This window comes from Schistocerca nitens, chromosome 4, assembly GCF_023898315.1.
Source record: "Schistocerca nitens isolate TAMUIC-IGC-003100 chromosome 4, iqSchNite1.1, whole genome shotgun sequence".
NCBI classification, from domain to species: Eukaryota; Metazoa; Arthropoda; class Insecta; order Orthoptera; family Acrididae; genus Schistocerca; species Schistocerca nitens.
The window spans coordinates 789,239,033-789,257,770 of NC_064617.1; the positions used below are offsets into that span (position 1 = coordinate 789,239,033).

At 38.4% G+C, this 18,738-nt stretch overlaps 1 protein-coding gene across 3 annotated transcripts in view; it reads left to right on the forward strand.

Moving 5' to 3' along the window:
- Positions 1–18,738, forward strand: part of LOC126253173 (TATA box-binding protein-associated factor RNA polymerase I subunit B) — a 341,351-nt gene that overhangs the window by 67,621 nt on the left and 254,992 nt on the right. For all 3 annotated transcript variants that reach the window (XM_049954330.1, XM_049954331.1, XM_049954332.1), the window contains one exon: positions 8,824–8,969. In XM_049954330.1, coding sequence (XP_049810287.1) covers positions 8,824–8,969 — 146 coding nt within the window. The remainder of the gene's footprint in view (positions 1–8,823; positions 8,970–18,738) is intronic.

An 18,738-nucleotide genomic window follows, 5' to 3' on the forward strand; every position in this document is an offset into this window, starting at 1 on the left:
GGCAAATATAAACATTCAAATTCTGCGAAGCGAAATACGTGTACGTATGACAGAAGAATGCTATGCAAAGGGGTGTGACGCTGCATCTTGATACACTTCAGACCAAATAACGTGACTTATAATCTCTCAAATATATATGTTTTATACATCAAACTATCCAGGAAGATGTGCACTACAAAATAGGCATACTTTTGAAAACTCTATTTTTTTTAAATTTTTGTTGTTCTACAATGCTTCCTTTTTCATCTTACTACTGTAATATGTTTTATCTTGTTACAGCACTGGATCTGTCTTGGTTTTTGTGTAACTTCATCTATTGCATTTGCTACAACATCACTCTCCTGTGCAAGGAAAACCTAGGAGAACTGCCCCAATTTAATCCTTTTACCACTGAAATTTAATAGTCATGGGTGACTGGAATTCGTCAGTAGGAAAAGGGAGAGAAGGAAACATAGTAGGTGAATATGGATTGGGGGGAAGAAATGAAAGAGGAAGCCGCCTGGTAGAATTTTGCGCACAGAGCATAACTTAATCATAGCTAACACTTGGTTCAAGAATCATAAAAGAAGGTTGTATACCTGGAAGAATCCTGGAGATACTAAAAGGTATCAGATAGATTATATAATGGTAAGACATTTAGGAACCAGGTTTTAAATTGTAAGACATTTCCAGGGGCAGATGTGGATTCTGACCACAATCTATTGGTTATGAACTGCAGATTAAAACTGAAGAAACTGCAAAAAGGTGGGAATTTAAGGAGATGGGACCTGGATAAACTGAAAGAACCAGAGGTTGTAGAGAGTTTCAGGGAGAGCATAAGGGAACAATTGACAGGAATGGGGGAAAGAAATACAGTAGAAGAAGAATGGGTAGCTCTGAGGGATGAAGTAGTGAAGGCAGCAGACGATCAAGTAGGTAAAAAGACGAGGGCTAATAGAAATCCTTGGGTAACAGAAGAAATATTGAATTTAATTGATGAAAGGAGAAAATATAAAAATGCAGTAAATGAAGCAGGCAAAAAGGAATACAAACGTCTCAAAAATGAGATCGACAGGAAGTGCAAAATGGCTAAGCAGGGATGGCTAGAGGACAAATGTAAGGATGTAGAGGCTTGTCTCACTAGGGGTAAGATAGATACTGCCTACAGGAAAATTAAAGAGACATTTGGTGAAAATAGAACCACTTGTATGAATATCAAGAGCTCAAATGGAAACCCAGTTCTAAACAAAGAAGGGAAGGCAGAAAGGTGGAAGGGGTATATAGAGGGTTTAAACGAGGGCGATGTACTTGAGGACAATATTATGGAAATGGAAGAGGATGTAGATGAAGATGAAATGGGAGATAAGATACTGCGTGAAGAGTTTGACAGAGCACTGAAAGACCTGAGTCGAAACAAGGCCCCGGGAGTAGACAACATACCATTAGAACTACTGATGGCCTTGGGAGAGCCAGTCATGACAAAACTCTACCATCTGGTGAGCAAGATGTATGAGACAGGCGAAATACCCACAGACTTCAAGAAGAATATAATAATTCCAATCCCAAAGAAAGCAGGTGTTGACAGATGTGAAAATTACCGAACTATCAGTTTAATAAGTCACAGCTGCAAAATACTAACGCGAATTCTTTACAGACGAATGGAAAAAGTGGTAGAAGCGGACCTCGGGAAAGATCAGTAGAAATGTTGGAACACGTGAGGCAATACTAACCTTACGACTTATCTTAGAAGAAAGATTAAGAAAAGGCAAACCTACGTTTCTAGCATTTGTAGACTTAGAGAAAGCTTTTGACAATGTTAACTGGAATACTCTCTTTCAAATTCTGAAGGTGGCAGGGGTAAAATACAGGGAGCGAAAGGCTATTTACAATTTGTACAGAAACCAGATGGCAGTTATAAGAGTCGAGGGGCATGAAAGGGAAGCAGTGGTTGGGAAAGAAGTGAGACAGGGTTGTAGCCTCTCCCCGATGTTATTCAATCTGTATATTGAGCAAGCAGTAAAGGAAACAAAAGAAAAATTCGGAATAGGTATTAAAATTCATGGAGAAGAAGTAAAACCTTTAGGGTTCGCCGATGACATTGTAATTCTGTCAGAGACAGCAAAGGACTTGGAAGAGCAGTTGAATGGAATGGTCAGTGTCTTGAAAGGAGGATATAAGATGAACATCAACAAAAGCAAAACGAGGATAATGGAATGTAGTCAAATTAAATCGGGTGATGCTGAGGGGATTAGATTAGGAAATGAGACACTTAAAGTAGTAAAGGAGTTTTGCTATTTAGGGAGCAAAATAACTGATGATGGTCGAAGTAGAGAGGAAATAAAATGTAGACTGGCAATGGCAAGGAAAGCGTTTCTGAAGAAGAGAAATTTGTTAACATCGAGTATAGATTTAAGTGTCAGGAAGTCGTTTCTGAAAGTATTTGTATGGAGTGTAGCCATGTATGGAAGTGAAACATGGACAATAAAAAGTTTAGACAAGAAGAGAATAGAAGCTTCGAAATGTGGTGCTACAGAAGAATGCTGAAGATTAAATGGGTAGATCACATAACTAATGAGGAGGTATTGAATAGAATTGGGGAAAAGAGGAGTTTGTGGCACAACTTAACTAGAAGAAGGGATCGGTTGGTAGGACATGTTTTGAGGCATCAAGGGATCACAAATTTAGCATTGGAGGGCAGCGTGGAGGGTAAAAATCGTAGAGGGAGACCAAGAGATGAATACACTAAGCAGATTCAGAAGGATGTAGGTTGCAGTAAGTACTGGGAGATGAAGAAGCTTGCACAGGATAGAGTAGCATGGAGAGCTGCATCAAACCAGTCTCAGGACTGAAGACCACAACAACAACAACCACTGAAAAGGTGAATGAAATAAGTATTAGTGTCGGTGGTGTTGAGAAGCAGCTGAACTCGTTAAAACTGAACAAAGGTTTGGTGCCCAATGGAATCCCTGTAAGATTATATACTGAATTTGTAGCTGAGTTAGCCTCTTTTCTCATTATAATCCATCATAGATCCCTTGAACAAAAAACTGTCCCCAGTTCTTAGAAAAAGGCACAGGTCACACCCATCTACAAGAAGGGTAGTAGAATTGATCCACAGAATCTTAGAACATATTCTGACCTCAAACATAATGAGATATGTTGAACAGAATGACTCCTCAATGCCAACCAGCATTGTTTTTGAAAACATCGGTCATGTAAAAGCCAACTCACACTTTTCTCACATGACATACTGAAAGTTTTGGATCAAGGCAACAAAATAGATGCAGGTTTCTTGTTTTCTGAAAAGCACTTGACAGAGTACCACACCTACACTTATTGTCAAAATTATGGTCATGTGGCATATATCAGGTGAAATTTTGAAATGTGTGACTGAGTTGAGGACCTTTTGGTAAGGAGGTTATCTTGGATGGAGAGTCATCATCATATGTAGAAGTAACTTCAGGTGTGCTCCAGGGAAGTGTGTTGGGATCCACACTGCCCATGTTGTATATTAATGACCTTGCAGACAATGTTAAAGGTAAAAATCAGGCTTTTTGCAGATTATGCAGCTATCTGTGATGAAGTACTAACTGAAAGAAGCTGCATAAATGTTCTGTTAGATCTTGATAAGATTTCAAAGTGGTGCAGAGGTTGGCAACTTGATTTAAATGTTCAGAAATGTAAAATTTTGCACTTCAAAAAATGAAGAGTCATATTAACCTATGACTGTAATAGCAATGAGTCACTGTTGGAATTGGCTAACTCATACAAATACCTGGGTGAACACTTTGTAGGGATATGAAATGGAATGATCACTTAGGTTCAGTTATGGGTAAAGCAGGTGGTAACCATCGGTTTATTGGTAGAATATTGGGGAAGTGCTGTCAGTGATACTTTAGAGAATGTTTGTCTAACTTAGGTAAGTGAAACACTTTTAGAATGAATGGGTGGTCAGTTGAATCGTTGGTTATTGTGTGCTCCCAGAGAAACAATCTGATCATTCTGAGATAATAAGCACGCAGGCCACAAAATGGGTATGCAAGATAAGCATCCTCAAGCATTTTGAAGAGAAAGTGTAAAAATATGTGGTTCTTTGCAAAGCTGTGCCATAACTTATTTACTGTTTTAAAAAGCAAGAGACAGTACATTTGATACATTATTTCAATATCACAGACTGAAAACTCAAGGAAATAGACATTTACAATCAAACCTTTGGGAAATAATATAGTTTTAATAAACTTCTTTGTTACAATAGATCACTATGTACCAAATAGAAGAGGTACTGAATAGCAGACACACATGTATAAAATGATAAATGCTATAGGTTTTGGACCTTGTATGGAAACTGACAGTTATCATCCTTTTCCACATGTCTGTGAGCAAAGCTACATTTCTAGCATTTGTGGACTTAGAGAAAGCTTTTGACAAAGTTGACTGGAATACTCTCTTTCAAATTCTAAAGGTGACAGGGGTAAAATACAGGGAGCGAAAGGCTATTTACAATTTGTGCAGAAACCAGATGGCAGTTATAAGAGACGAGGGGCATGAAAGGGAAGCAGCGGTTGGGAAGGGAGTGAGACAGGGTTGTAGCCTGTCCCTGATGTTATTCAATCTGTATATTGAGCAAGCAGTAAAGGAAACAAAAGAAAAATTCGGAGTAGGTATTAAAGTCCATGGAGAAGAAATAAAAACGTTGAGGTTCGCCGATGACATTGTAATTCTGTCAGAGACAGCAAAGGACTTGGAAGAGCAGTTGAATGGAATGGACAGTGTCTTGAAAGGAGGATATAAGATGAACATCAACAAAAGCAAAACGAGTATAATGGAATGTAGTCGAATTAAGTCGGGTGATGCTGAGGGAATTAGATTAGGAAATGAGACACTTAAAGTAGTAAAGGAGTTTTGCTATTTGGGTAACAAAATAACTGATGATGGTCGAAGTAGACAGGATATAAAATGTAGACTGGCAATGGCAAGGAAAGCGTTTCTGAAAAAGAGAAAATTGTTAACATCGAGTATAGATTTAAGTGTCAGGAATTCGTTTCTGAAAGTATTTGTATGGAGTGTAGCCATGTATGGAAGTGAAACATGGACGATAAATAGTTTAGACAAGAAGAGAATAGAAGCTTTCGAAATGTGGTGCTACAGAAGAATGATGAAGATTAGATGGGTAAATCACATAACTAATGAGGAGGTATTGAATAAAATTGGGGAGAAGAGGAGTTTGTGGCACAACTTGACCAGAAGAAGGGATTGGTTGGTAGGACATGTTCTGAGGCATCAAGGGATCACAAATTTAGCATTGGAGGGCAGCGTGGAGGGTAAAAATCGTAGAGGGAGACCAAGAGATGAATACACTAAGCAGATTCAGAAGGATGTAGGTTGCAGTAAGTACTGGGAGATGAAGAAGCTTGCACAGGATAGAGTAGCATGGAGAGCTGCATCAAACCAGTCTCAGGACTGAAGACAACAACAACGTGAGCTCTTCAGTCCAGCTTCTATGAATAGTGATCTATCTTAAAGCTGCAGGCATTTATATTCCATCACGCCATAGTGTTATGTGGTGACAAAGTTAAAGTAACACCTGTGTTAACACTCTTTATAATGTGTCTTCCTAAGAAACAAGCAAAAGAGATAGATATGTTTTTATTTAGTATTTTGTCATACATGTTGCTTTGTGCTGAAGTTACCTTCTCTGGCACTACATGTGGTGTGCTCTTGGCCTTGTGTGTTATGTGATGTGCTATACTCATGAAGAAATTTTTTGTTATCATTTATTACTAATTCTGACTTCTTGCATTTAAACTGTAAAGTCAGAAAGAAAAACCATGTATGTCTTCAATAATGTAGACTTCATCTCCTCCCCCAACTTCTTCTGTGCTGGAGGTTGAAAAGGTCTCTCACAAATTTAAATATCACAAGATATGATGCAGAGGACATCTTGAACAGCAGTGTCTTGACTAATTCATTACAATGCTTGAACACTTTGTAGAGTAATTTTGACAAACAAACTGTATCAATGACAATTTCTTTTAATATTAACTGATGTTCATTCTGAGGCAAATGATAGCTAACAGAAAAGTGACAGCTTATAAAAATGCTTCTACTGTTCTCATGATATCACTACAATTGTCATGGCAGTTCTCCCATGTTTCACACCATATCTCCAAGGCACGACCCAATGACACGGAGTAAACCTCCCAAACATCAGGTACCACAAAATGTAATGAGATTGATATCATCATCCTGGCTTGCAGATATGCTGCATCCACCCACTCCAAAATACTTGCACATGAAGAAAACAAACTTCCAAATAATATGCTGTACTAACTGATTGTTTATGGTGTTGTTTCGGAAGATTATGTGCAACATTACACTTCGCCACATTGTACAAGGGGCGTTTGAAAAGTCCGTGCAAGGTCCGAGAGATGGCACCACCAGCACACATCGAGGTCATGTTTAGTTTGTAGCGTCTTTGGAAAGAATTCACACCAAGTTTCAGCCATATTGGTCTATTTCTTTGTGTTTGGCATTCGTGTGAATCACGGAAGTCGAGTGATTGCCAAAAAATGGATGAAAGAGAATTTCGTGTGGTGATTATAAACATTACTTTATGAAAGGCAAAACGTCTCAAGAGACCAAAGAGAAGCTTGATAAACATTATGGTGACTCTGCACCTTTGATTAGAACAGTTTATAAGTGCTTTCAAAATTTTCGGAGTGGCCATATGGGCACAAGTGATGCTGAATGTTCTGGATGCCCTGTACAGGTTACTACTCCAGAAATCATTGATAAAATCCATGATATGATGATGGATGACAGAAGAATTAAGGTGCGTGAGATTGCTGGTGCTGCGGGCATCTTGAATGAACGGGTAAATAATTTTTGCTTAAGCATTTGGACATGAGAAAGCTACCCACAAGATGGGTTCTGCAATCGTGTTAAGTGTTGCAAGGATGGCTTGCAGCTGTTCAGGAATAATCCGCAGGACTTTAAGCATCGTTTCGTCACTGTGGATGAAACATGGATACATTACTATACTCATGAGACCAAACAACATCCTAAACAATGGGTTACCAAGGGAGAACCTGCACCAAAAAAGACATAGACCATTCCTTCGGCCGGAAAGGTTTTGGCGACTGTCTTTCGGGATTCGCAAGGGATAATCCTCATCGACTATCTGGAAAAGGGTAAAACTATTATAGGTGCATATTATTCATCGTTATTGAACCATTTGAAAACTGAGCTGCAAGAAAAATGGTGGTGATTGGACCGCAAAAAAGTCCTTTTCTATCACGACAATGCACCAGCATACGTCAACAGTTGTGGTCGCAAAATTAATGGAAATAGGATTCCAACTCGTTTCACATCCCCCCTATTCTCCAGACTTGGATCCCTTGGACTACTATTTGTTCCCCAATTTGAAGAAATGGCTGACGGGACAAAGATTTTATTCAAACGAGGAGGTGATTGCAGCAACTAATAGCTATTTTGCAGACTTGGACAATTCTTATTATTCGGAAGGGATCAACAAATTAGAACAGCATTGGATGAAGTGTATAAGTCTAAAAGGAGACTATGTCAAAAAATAAAAAAAGGTTTACCCCAAACACGTAAGTAGTTTTTATTTTTGCACTGACTTTTCAAACACCCCTTGTATATTACAGTACAGATTCCTCTCCTTAGATGAATGACATCATCACTATAGTAAAATGCAAATAAACAATAAAAAATTGGAAATCAGAACTAATTTTAATTTTTTAAATTAATTTTATTGATAAATTGTGTTTGTTGCAGTTTAGTTCCAGTCAGTCACAGCTGAATTTGTGTATTAAGCAATTGATATCATGAATTAGCATGCGTGAACTTGTAACATAATATAAACACAGTGGAAATGTGAGTAAATTAGAAATTTTGGCAATAGAGGACCTATAGTTCAGCAATTATTAAATGTATGAATTTGAAAGATTCTCATAAATCCGACATATTCATCACCAGAAGCTTTTATAAACTGCTGGTTATTGTGTCTAGAGTAGAGACTGCCCAGTCTTTTTTTTATAAGAAAATGGTTACAATTATAAAGCAAATAACCAAGGCTGATACAGAAGATGGAAAGTAAAATGGAGAAGAGAGTCCTGTTCATTTACTTGGATTTGCACATTTTTTGCATTTGTCGAGGAATTCTCAGCAAACCAAAGCATAAGATAAGCTGTGGCATTTGAATCGACACACACACACAGAGCTCTTGAGTGCTTGTCAGCAGGTATTAGTTTAACTGGTTTCTGTCATTGTATTTAAAAGATAAGATTAGTTGTGTTCATAGTTTTATTTCTGTTATTGTGACATTAAATATTTGCCAATCCATATTTTAATTTTAATGGTGGCACGAGGACAACCAGCTACAAAATTTAAAATCAACAATTTCCAAATAATGAAATAATGGGCTGATCAATACAAACCCTGTGACTATAGAACAAGCAGTAAGAGGATAAAGGAGAAGGTGATTTTGATTGTGGTATCTCATATTTCAAGGTCTTTATGTGATGGGAAACAAAGAATTTGGAAGGCAGATAAATATCAAAATAACATGCAATATCACAATTTTTTTTTGTATCTATGAAAAGAAAACTGCTGATTCTAAAGCAAATAGGAATAGTTCAAAAGCAGGCTGCAACATCTTTGTGCCCACAAAAATGTGAACAATGCTGTATAGTCTGCCCTCCATTTCCATTTCTCTCACATTGAGCATGTTCTACAATAATGTATAATATAGATACATCAGTTTTTTTATATACTTTGCAAGATCTTCTTTTCCTTATGAATAATTGTTATTCTACCTTATAGAGAAAACTTATGGTTGAAGAAGCAAAGAGGGTGCAGCAAGATGTTGAGGCTTCCTTAGATTTTTCTTCTCAACTTGAACAGAGCTTGAGAGAGAGAGAGTCATCTGTGGAAACAATATCCATTGTCTCCTGCAGTTCAAGATCAAGGTAATATGGAACAATGGCAAATAAGACCCTTAGCATAACTTTAGGGGGTTTGGTGGTGGTGGCGGTGGTCGTGGTGGTGGTAGTAGTAGTAGTAGTAGTAGTAGTAGGCATACTCTTCTGTCCATGGAACATTAAGCAATGTTTGTTCTTTGTTGAAATACAACTCCAGTTATTAAAAATGTAGTAAAATGTGGATTGTTACGTATCATAAAGATACCATGCTAAGTTGCAGACAGGCACAATTAAAACTAAAAGATGCTGACACATAAGCTCTTGACCACAGCCTTCTTCAGAAAAAGAGGAACACACACCCTACATTCACACAGGTGAGCACACCTCACGCACACATGACTGCCAACTCTGGCAACTCAAGTCAGAATGCATGCAGCAGGCATTCTTGCCCTAGCTGCCAGAGTCGGTGGCTGTGTGTGTGAGGTGTGCTCGCTTGTGTAAAAAAAATGGGGGGGGAGGAGGGGGTGGCACGTTTCCTCTTTTTCCATCAAACACTATGCCCAAAAGCTTGTGTGTAAGTGTCTTTTAATTGTGTCTTTCTGCAACATGGTGTATTATCTTTGCAACAAGCAGCAGTCTCTCTTTTTCTACATTGTTGATATTCCTACCTGAAGTTTCCTTTGTTTCATTCCAGTTATCATTATGATTAAAACTAATATACTTTATCATCCAGAAGAGTAATAACACATTATCCTTAGAACATAAGTACTACCAGAGTTTAAACTTACTGTTATTCATGCACCTACTGTATCCCAAATAAGTCATGTATGGCACATGACTGTATTCGTTACAGCAGGAAATCCTGGTGAAGAAAATTACATCAGCTTTTCATTACTATCCATTACCGACAACCGGTCTACTTCAGCCCAAAGGGCCATTTTCTAGTGTCTGTGTTGGAAAGAACATCTAATGGAGTGCAGTGCGGGTGGGGTTTTGGTAGATTTGTCCCACTGCATGAATGATGTGTCACTCGGTTTGTTAGTGTGAGCTAAATTTACCATAAAGTGCAATGTTTCTACCATACCTCATCATTTACAATTATTGCAGATGAAACAGAGCTCTCTTTAAGTTGTAGCTCCAAATAGATTACATCATGTTTTGATTTACAGATATCACATTACAGAATGTATAATTTTCAATTGTTCTGGTGTTGACATTATTGCCTGTGTTGTATGCTCTGTGGCTTCCAAGGTACCACCAAGCCACAATGCCAAACACAAACGGGCCTGCACAGCAGGTGAAGACATGCACTCGCTGTCATGCCTTGTTGATGTTGTGAGCTGACATCTTTTCCACCCAATCTGCACATACAGCTATCCAGAGCATGCACAGTGGGATGTTCCACACTTATCGACATTTCAAGTTTTCACAAACATCTTTTGTTTGTCTGAATGGTTAGAAGTGGAACATGTTATTCCTTAGAATTGATATGTTGCAGCACAGTTTCCCCGACTAAGATGAGAGGTATTGTGTAACCCATCCTACTGAACTAATTACAAACATCCCATAACACTGAAAAATGTCAACCAAATAACCATAGTTTTAACTTTCATTCTGTTATTATTATCTGTACCCAGGGTCACTTAAGTCCAAACCCATTTTTATTTTTGAAAAATATCCACTATATAATACATCTTGCTTAGGTAAAAGATTGTGTCTCTTCAATGTACTTGTATCACACTTAACACACTTTGTTCAAAGTACTGGTGTATGTCTATTCAACCATACAGTTGTTCATTGTGTGCTGTAATCTAGTAAATGGCTTTCCCATTATGCAGTTTACTGCTCTATTTGTATTGCATTCCCTTGTACTATAATCCAATTACTTTATAAGTAAATTGTTTCATTTTCATTGATAAAAACACGAGAGAGATTTGCCATGTTTGATCAAGTTGTACCATTATCACACTACTCGTACACAAAGGTAATTGCATTTACTTTACTTTCAATTCATTAGTTCCAACAGCATAACTTTTAAAAATTTATTGAGTTAGAAAATGTTTAAGTACGTCTTTACCACAAGGAGTTATGTGCTGACATTTTAATCAGTATCATTCTCCACAATTTCAAATCGCAAATCTGCGGCAAGTAATATGTGTGGAAAAGTAAATTCAAATAATCATAACTGCCCAAGGAAGTCTGTTACCTTATAATTGTTTTTGAGAACACTTCTGAAGTGTGGCTAACAGTCTATATAGCTTCCTACCTTTGTAAGAGGTGCACTTACACCTTCTCTATGGACAGATACTGTGTAAATACCTTGTTATCTTTGCAATGTGAGTGTGCCCTTAGTAATCCCTTTATTTGAAAAAAGGACATTCAGGTCATTCCATCTGTGGGTTCACTTGATCAAAGAGTAAACCACCCCTTCCCTGGGTTACTTATCCTTCTCTTGAATACCTACATAACATTGGGTATGCCTCGTCTTAAATCTTTAACAGTATGCACAGACTCTGTCCCTTATCTTCAAGCATCTCTATGATGAAGATTCTCAGTAGCTTATTGACTCTACACAGCTAATCCAAACATGTGTCCAGACTCCATCTTTCTTACCTATACTATTTCAAATGTCATAACTTATATATATATATATATATATAACAGAGGGAAACATTCCACGTGGAAAAAATATATCTAAAAAGAAAGATGATGAGACTTACCAAACAAAAGCGCTGGCAGGTCGATAGACACACAAACAAACACAAATATACACACAAATTTCAAGCTTTCGCAACAAACTGTTGCCTCATCAGGAAAGAGGGAAGGAGAGGGAAAGACGAAAGGATGTGGGTTTTAAGGGAGAGGGTAAGGAGTCATTCCAATCCCGGGAGCGGAAAGACTTACCTTAGGGGGAAAAAAGGACAGGTATACACTCGCACACACACACATATCCATCCACACATACAGACACAAGCAGACATATTTAAAGACCATATATATATATATATATATATATATATATATATATATATATATATATATATATATAGTTGGTGTCTGTATATGTGTGGATGGATATGTGTGTGTGTGCGAGTGTATACCCGTCCTTTTTTCCCGCTAAGGTAAGTCTTTCCGCTCCCGGGATTGGAATGACTCCTTACCTTCTCCCTTAAAACCCACATCCTTTCGTCTTTCCCTCTCCTTCCCTCTTTCCTGATGAGGCAACAGTTTGTTGCGAAAGCTTGAATTTTGTGTGTATGTTTGTGTTCGTTTGTGTGTCTGTCGACCTGCCAGCACTTTCATTTGGTAAGTCACATCATCTTTGTTTTTGGATATATATATATATATATATATATATATATATATATATATATATATATATATATATATAGAGAGAGAGAGAGAGAGAGAGAGAGAGAGAGAGGGAAACATTCCACGTAGGAAAAATATATCTAAAAACAAAGATGATGTGACCTACCAAATGAAAGTGCTGGCAGGTCGACAGACACACAAACGAACACAAACATACACACAAAATTCAAGCTTTCGCAACAAACTGTTGCCTCATCAGGAAAGAGGGAAGGAGAGGGAAAGACGAAAGGATGTGGGTTTTAAGGGAGAAGGTAAGGAGTCATTCCAATCCCGGGAGCGGAACACCAACCTATCCGAGCTCCGGAGATGGGAACTTGCTCTTCAATATATCCTCTCTTCTCGTTATCCACCAGGCCTCAATCTCCGCTAATTTCAAGTTGCCGCCACTCATACCTCACCTGTCATTCAACAACATCTTTGCCTCTGCACTTCTGCCTCGACTGACATCTCTGCCCAAACTTTTTGTCTGTAAATATGTCTGCTTGTGAGATGTCTGCTTGTGTCTGTATATGTGTGTGTGTGCGAGTGTATACCCGTCCTTTTTTCCCCCTAAGGTTAGTCTTTCCGCTCCCAGGATTGGAATGACTCCTTACCTTCTCCCTTAAAACCCACATCCTTTCGTCTTTCCCTCTCCTTCCCTCTTTCCTGATGAGGCAACAGTTTGTTGCGAAAGCTTGAATTTTGTGTGTATGTTTGTGTTCGTTTGTGTGTCTGTCGACCTGCCAGCACTTTCATTTGGCAAGTCACATCATCTTTGTTTTTATATATATATATATATATATATATATATAGAGGGAAACATTCCACGTGGGAAAAATATATCTAAAAACAAAGGTGATGTGACTTACCGAACGAAAGCGCTGGCAGGTCGATAGACACACAAACAAACACAAACACACACACAAAATTCAAGCTTTCGCAACAAACTGTTGCCTCATCAGGAAAGAGGGGAAGGAGAGGGAAAGACGAAAGGATGTGGGTTTTAAGGGAGAGGGTAAGGAGTCATTCCAATCCCGGGAGCGGAAAGACTTACCTTAGGGGGAAAAAAGTCTTTCCGCTCCCGGGATTGGAATGACTCCTTACCCTCTCCCTTAAAACCCACATCCTTTCGTCTTTCCCTCTCCTTCCCTCTTTCCTGATGAGGCAACAGTTTGTTGCGAAAGCTTGAATTTTGTGTGTATGTTTGTGTTTGTTTGTGTGTCTATCGACGTGCCAGCGCTTTCGTTTGGTAAGTCACATCATCTTTGTTTTTATTCTGCCAGATCATCTAATAATGAGCCTTCTCTCGTGTTATTCCTCCCATATTTGATTTAATTTTTGCTACTAATGACATTCAGCCATGGTGCTGCAAGAAGTCATCACCTTCCGATAAATACATGTCAGTGACTGTCCACCAGGGATCTGTTTATTGCTACTAGATTAAAGGGTTTATCTTTATTATTGAGACAGACACATTTTGCTAACATAAAAAACAAATGCAAGACTGCTGTACTGAATCTTTGCATATGTGAAACGTACTTTTTCTTTCTTCATTTTTGTAGATGAATGCCTGTGATATATATTAAAAAATGGCATCTTGATTTCTGTTGGGAATAGTTCTAAGTTTGCTCTTAAGTTTTATTTTATCTTTCCAATATTTATAAAATAAGACACATCTACTTACAAATTATCAGTCCTTCGATTATTTTATGCTCTTAACATAGTATATCAACAACTACAGCCCTTTTATTTTACCTCCTTAAATAATTTATTCATTAGCACTCTCTCATCAGAAATAAATTGAGTCTATTGTATTATTTGCATGCATCAGCTGTTAAACAACTCATTAATGCCCTTTCTCCAGAGATAACAATGGTCTTAGCTATGGCAGCAGAACAGTTGGCTCGTGAAATGTACTCCACTTAAGGTAAGGTATCCTTTCCCTTCCTCATCCCCCTGTTCTAGTGATATTGCCAACATGTCACACACCTTGATATTCATTTCTGAACTGAATACATATCATTTAGAAAAAAGTGCTGTCATTATGTAATAATCATACTGTTTGCAGCCCATCTTGGCATGTATGTTACTCCTTGGCATTCCTGTGAAAACAGGTAGTAACTATTACCATATGTGATATGGATCTGAGCAACCCCACCTAAATCAAAGGCCTTACAACTCTCTTCCAGTAGGTGAGTGACGTCATCAACTTCAGGCATACAGCCAGTGTCACCTAACAGTAGCTGCGCAACCTAGATGCCTGTAGGAATGCTATGTGGAACCATATAAACAACTATTTCGCAGCAGTAGTGTTAGTGAGTTGAATTTCCTTGTGTAATCATTTGCTTTTCTGCTCTTTGAAGTGTGTACTGCATGTAGCAGTTCAGAAGTGATCATCACTATGGTGAAAAATTGTTGTGTTCCTGGTTGTGACGGTAATTATGACGAGAAGACGAAGGTTCAGATTTATAAATTTACAGCCGATGAGGATATGTGAAGGAAATGGTTATCTGTGATCAAGAGAGAGAATTGCGATCCTAGCAAGCGTTCTGTGGTGAATGCCTTTCATTTTAAGCTGTACTTATCGGCAAAAATATATGGCATTTGAAGTTTGAGTATCTGTGCAAGTTTCAGTGACATGCATGCAGTATATTATTTTTCACTTTGTAGGTCTGCCATTTGCACTTCTGCGAAGATGATATATTGTGGGAAACAAAAGCAGCAGACTGGAAAACTGGGGCTATATTAACCGCACCACTAAGCAAGCCACAACTCGGACAAAACGCAATCCTAAGCAAACTTCCTAACTGCCCTTCATATATTTCCAGAGTGATGCCAAAAACCAGAGAATTTCCTTCTGAAAAACGGGAGAAAAGGGGAAGCTGCTGCACTGAGGGCATCCATAGAGGGCAGTATTAAATTTCTAGAAGAATATAATAAGACACTTTCCTTCATTTCATTTCATGAACTGATAAAGAAGCTTGATTGTGTTACTTGTAGTGAAAAGTGGTCAAAAACAGTGAAAGATTCATATATACTGTTTTTTTATGTAGACACTGAAACAACACCACATCATGTATTGTTCATAATTATTAATCAGGAACTCAGTGTAAGAATTTATGTTAAGGGTTGTGAAATCACTTCCAAGAAAGTTCCAAAAACTTTGTAGGTCTGCCATTTGCACTTCTGCGAAGATGATATATTGTGGGATCTAGACAACATTATAATATTTGTTGAAAATTTAGTGTGCAAAAAGGAAGAAAAACATCTTCAAGACCTCATTGTTGAGTTGTTAGATAACTTAGAATGTGAGGGGAAAACTAAACCTGCTGTGGAATTCATAAGAAGCCAGTTTCAGTTAAGCTTTTCACCTTCTGGGAGACATAGGTTTCTTCCCCATGTTTTAGTATTTGCTTCTTTGTAGTTTTTTATTTCAAGCCATGCTTACAGATTCATATGAAGCATTGGAAATATTATTCTGCCTCATCCTAATACTATTAGAAACATCTGTGCAAATACTGATGTTGATCCTAACATTCCAAACTTTCTGGCTTACATTAGGGAGAAAGTATCAAACCTGAATTATCATGATTGTTTTGTGACACTCATGTTAGATGAAATACACATTAAGCCAACGATGGATTACATAAGAGGAAATTTAGTTGGTATGGCTCATGACACCACTACTCTTGAAACAATTGCTCATGTATTTATGGTGCAAGGTGTAATTTCATCATTTAAACATGCTGCCCACATCTTGTCTGTAAATAAAATGACTGCTGGCCAGTTGTTCAATGTTGGAAGTCTTAGGTTAAAGGTTATTTGTATTTGTTCTGACAATAACTGAATTAATAGAAAAACTGTCAGTAATTTTGCAAATCCACCAGAACTTAATATTGCTTACCCACACCCTTCAGATCATTCCAAACTCTTGTTTTATGTTATAGACCCAATACACATTTATAAATATATCAGAAATAACTGGGTGAATTTGAAAGATGAACTTCTGACATTTTGCTTCCCCAGCTTTGAGAACATATCTGTGAGAATGCAAGCTTCATTTTCTGCAATTAGGTCCATATTTGCAATTGAAACGAACAAATTACTGAAATTTGGATATGGCTTAAGTATGAAAGCTCTGTGGCCCTCTTCATTAGAAAAACAAAATGTAAAGCTTGTTTGTCAGATTTTCAATGACAACATTAATTGTAGTTTACTGGAGTTGGGACCTACAAATAACATTAAAAATTATGAAGGAACTGCTGAATTTATTAAAATTTGAAAGGCCTTAGACTTAGGGAGGAAATGCAAAAGCCTCTAACAAGCCACAAGGATATTGAGAGGTGTAAATTTCTAGAAAATTTTCTAAATTGGCTAGACAACTAGAGCTCGATGAATTTGTCAAGTGGTAAGCTCAGTAAGGAAACACTCTGCACTCAAGCATACAACATACACATTATTAGAATTGAGAAGATATTGTCTGTCAGAACTTAAAATGTCGTACTTGCTGCCTGGAAAATTTCAGACTGGTGCCTTGGAAGCCAGGTTTGGGTTGTATCGACAGCTGCCTGGATCCCTGTACCATATGTCAATGAGGCAAATATTTGAGGCAGAGAAAAATCTGAGATTGTCAACTTTGTTAGAGCTTTCTTTACAAGGTGACTCAGCTAGGAAAATTGTAATTAGATCTCTACAAAGCTGTAATGTCTGAATGTCTTCATGTTGCCTGTGACATCTGAGCATCAGGTATTTGTAAATTAAGTGTTAGTCAAACAGTGGAAAATCCAGGATGGAATATAACAATATGAGAGAAGGAAAGTTGCTACTGACCATATAGTGGAGGTGCTGAGTCAAGGTAGGCACAATAAAAAGATTCACACAATCATAGCTTTCGGCCATTAAGGCCTTTGTCAGCAGTAGACACACACACACACACACACACACACACAAGCGCAACTTGCACACACGTCTACAGTCTCAGAGAGCTGAAACTACACTGTGAGCAGCAGCACCAGTGCATGATGGGAGTGGCGACTGGGTGGGGGTAAGGAGGAGGCTGGGGCGGGGAGGGGGAGGGATAGTATGGTGGGAGTGGCGGACAAGAAGTGTTGCAGTTTAGACGGAGGGCAGGAGAGAAGGTGTGGAGGGGGGAGGGGGTAAGTAGTGGAAAGAAGAGAAATAAAAATAAAAAGGAATTAAAAGACTGGGTGTGGCGGTTAAATGACGGCTGTGTAGTGCTGGAATGGGAACAGGGAGGAGGGATCCTTCCCACCAACACCAGCTTTTTTGAATTGCGCAGGTGGGAACTTTCCCTGCAGTACGTCCTATGTTCCCGTAACCCTCCTGGCCTCAACCTTCATTAAGTCACTGTCGTCACCCATCCAGCCCCCTCCCTGTTCCCATTCCAGCACTACACAGCTGTCATTTCACCACCACACTCAGTCTTTTAATTTCTTGTTATTTTTATTTCTCTCCTTTCCGCTACTTACCCCCTCCGCACCTTCTCTCCTGCTCTCTGTCTAAACTGCAACACTTCACTGTCTGCCACTCCCACCATACTATCCCTCCTCCTCCCCACCCCAGCCTCCTCCTTACCCTGACCCAGTCGCCACTCCCATCATGCACTGGTGCTGCTGCCCGCAGTGTAGTTTCAGCTCTCTGAGACTGTAGACATGTGTGCAAGTTGCGCTTGCGTGCATGTGTGTGTGTGTGTGTGTGTGTGTGTGTGTGTGTGTGTGTGTGTGTGTGTGTGTGTGTGTGTGTGTGTCTACTGCTGACAAAAGCTTTAATGGCCGAAAGCTATGATTGTGTGAATCTTTTTATTGTGCCTATCGTGACTCAGCACCTCTGCTATATGGTGAGTAGTAACTTTCCTTCTCTCGTATTGTTAAGTGTTAGTCAGTGTCATTTGGAACTTATCGCTCTAGAATTACCAGTGCTCACAGTCATTACTGGATACTGTTGCTACAGCACAATAAAGAAGTTAAAGTTTGGTAACTGTGCTCAGTTTTTAACCATAGATAAGCAGTTGGCATGTGGTGCCGAGCACAAACTTATTAAAGATCTTGATAGAGGTGGCTTGCGATATCTACAGTTAATGCAATTGCTGATAGTAATGTATTCTTTTTGTTTCATGCAAAAACTGTTATCAAATGAACACTGTGATTCCTTTCTTAAGCTTCAGAACCAATGGCAAACAGGATGTAAATTAATTCTTGATTGTGTCATGGCCATTGATGATTTTGCAGTAGAGGTCTGTGACAAATATTCAGCACTAGAATTGTGTAAATCTGTTGTTTGGACAGGTGTTAATATTTTGCGTTATAACTATTGTAAAATGGAAAATGACAAGGTGCATAGGTCATTAAACAAAAGGAAACTGTAAACTGTGGTGGAAGGACATATTTTAAACAAAGAAAGTATAAAGAAATGTACATAATTTTGATTAATAGCTATCCACTTTTGT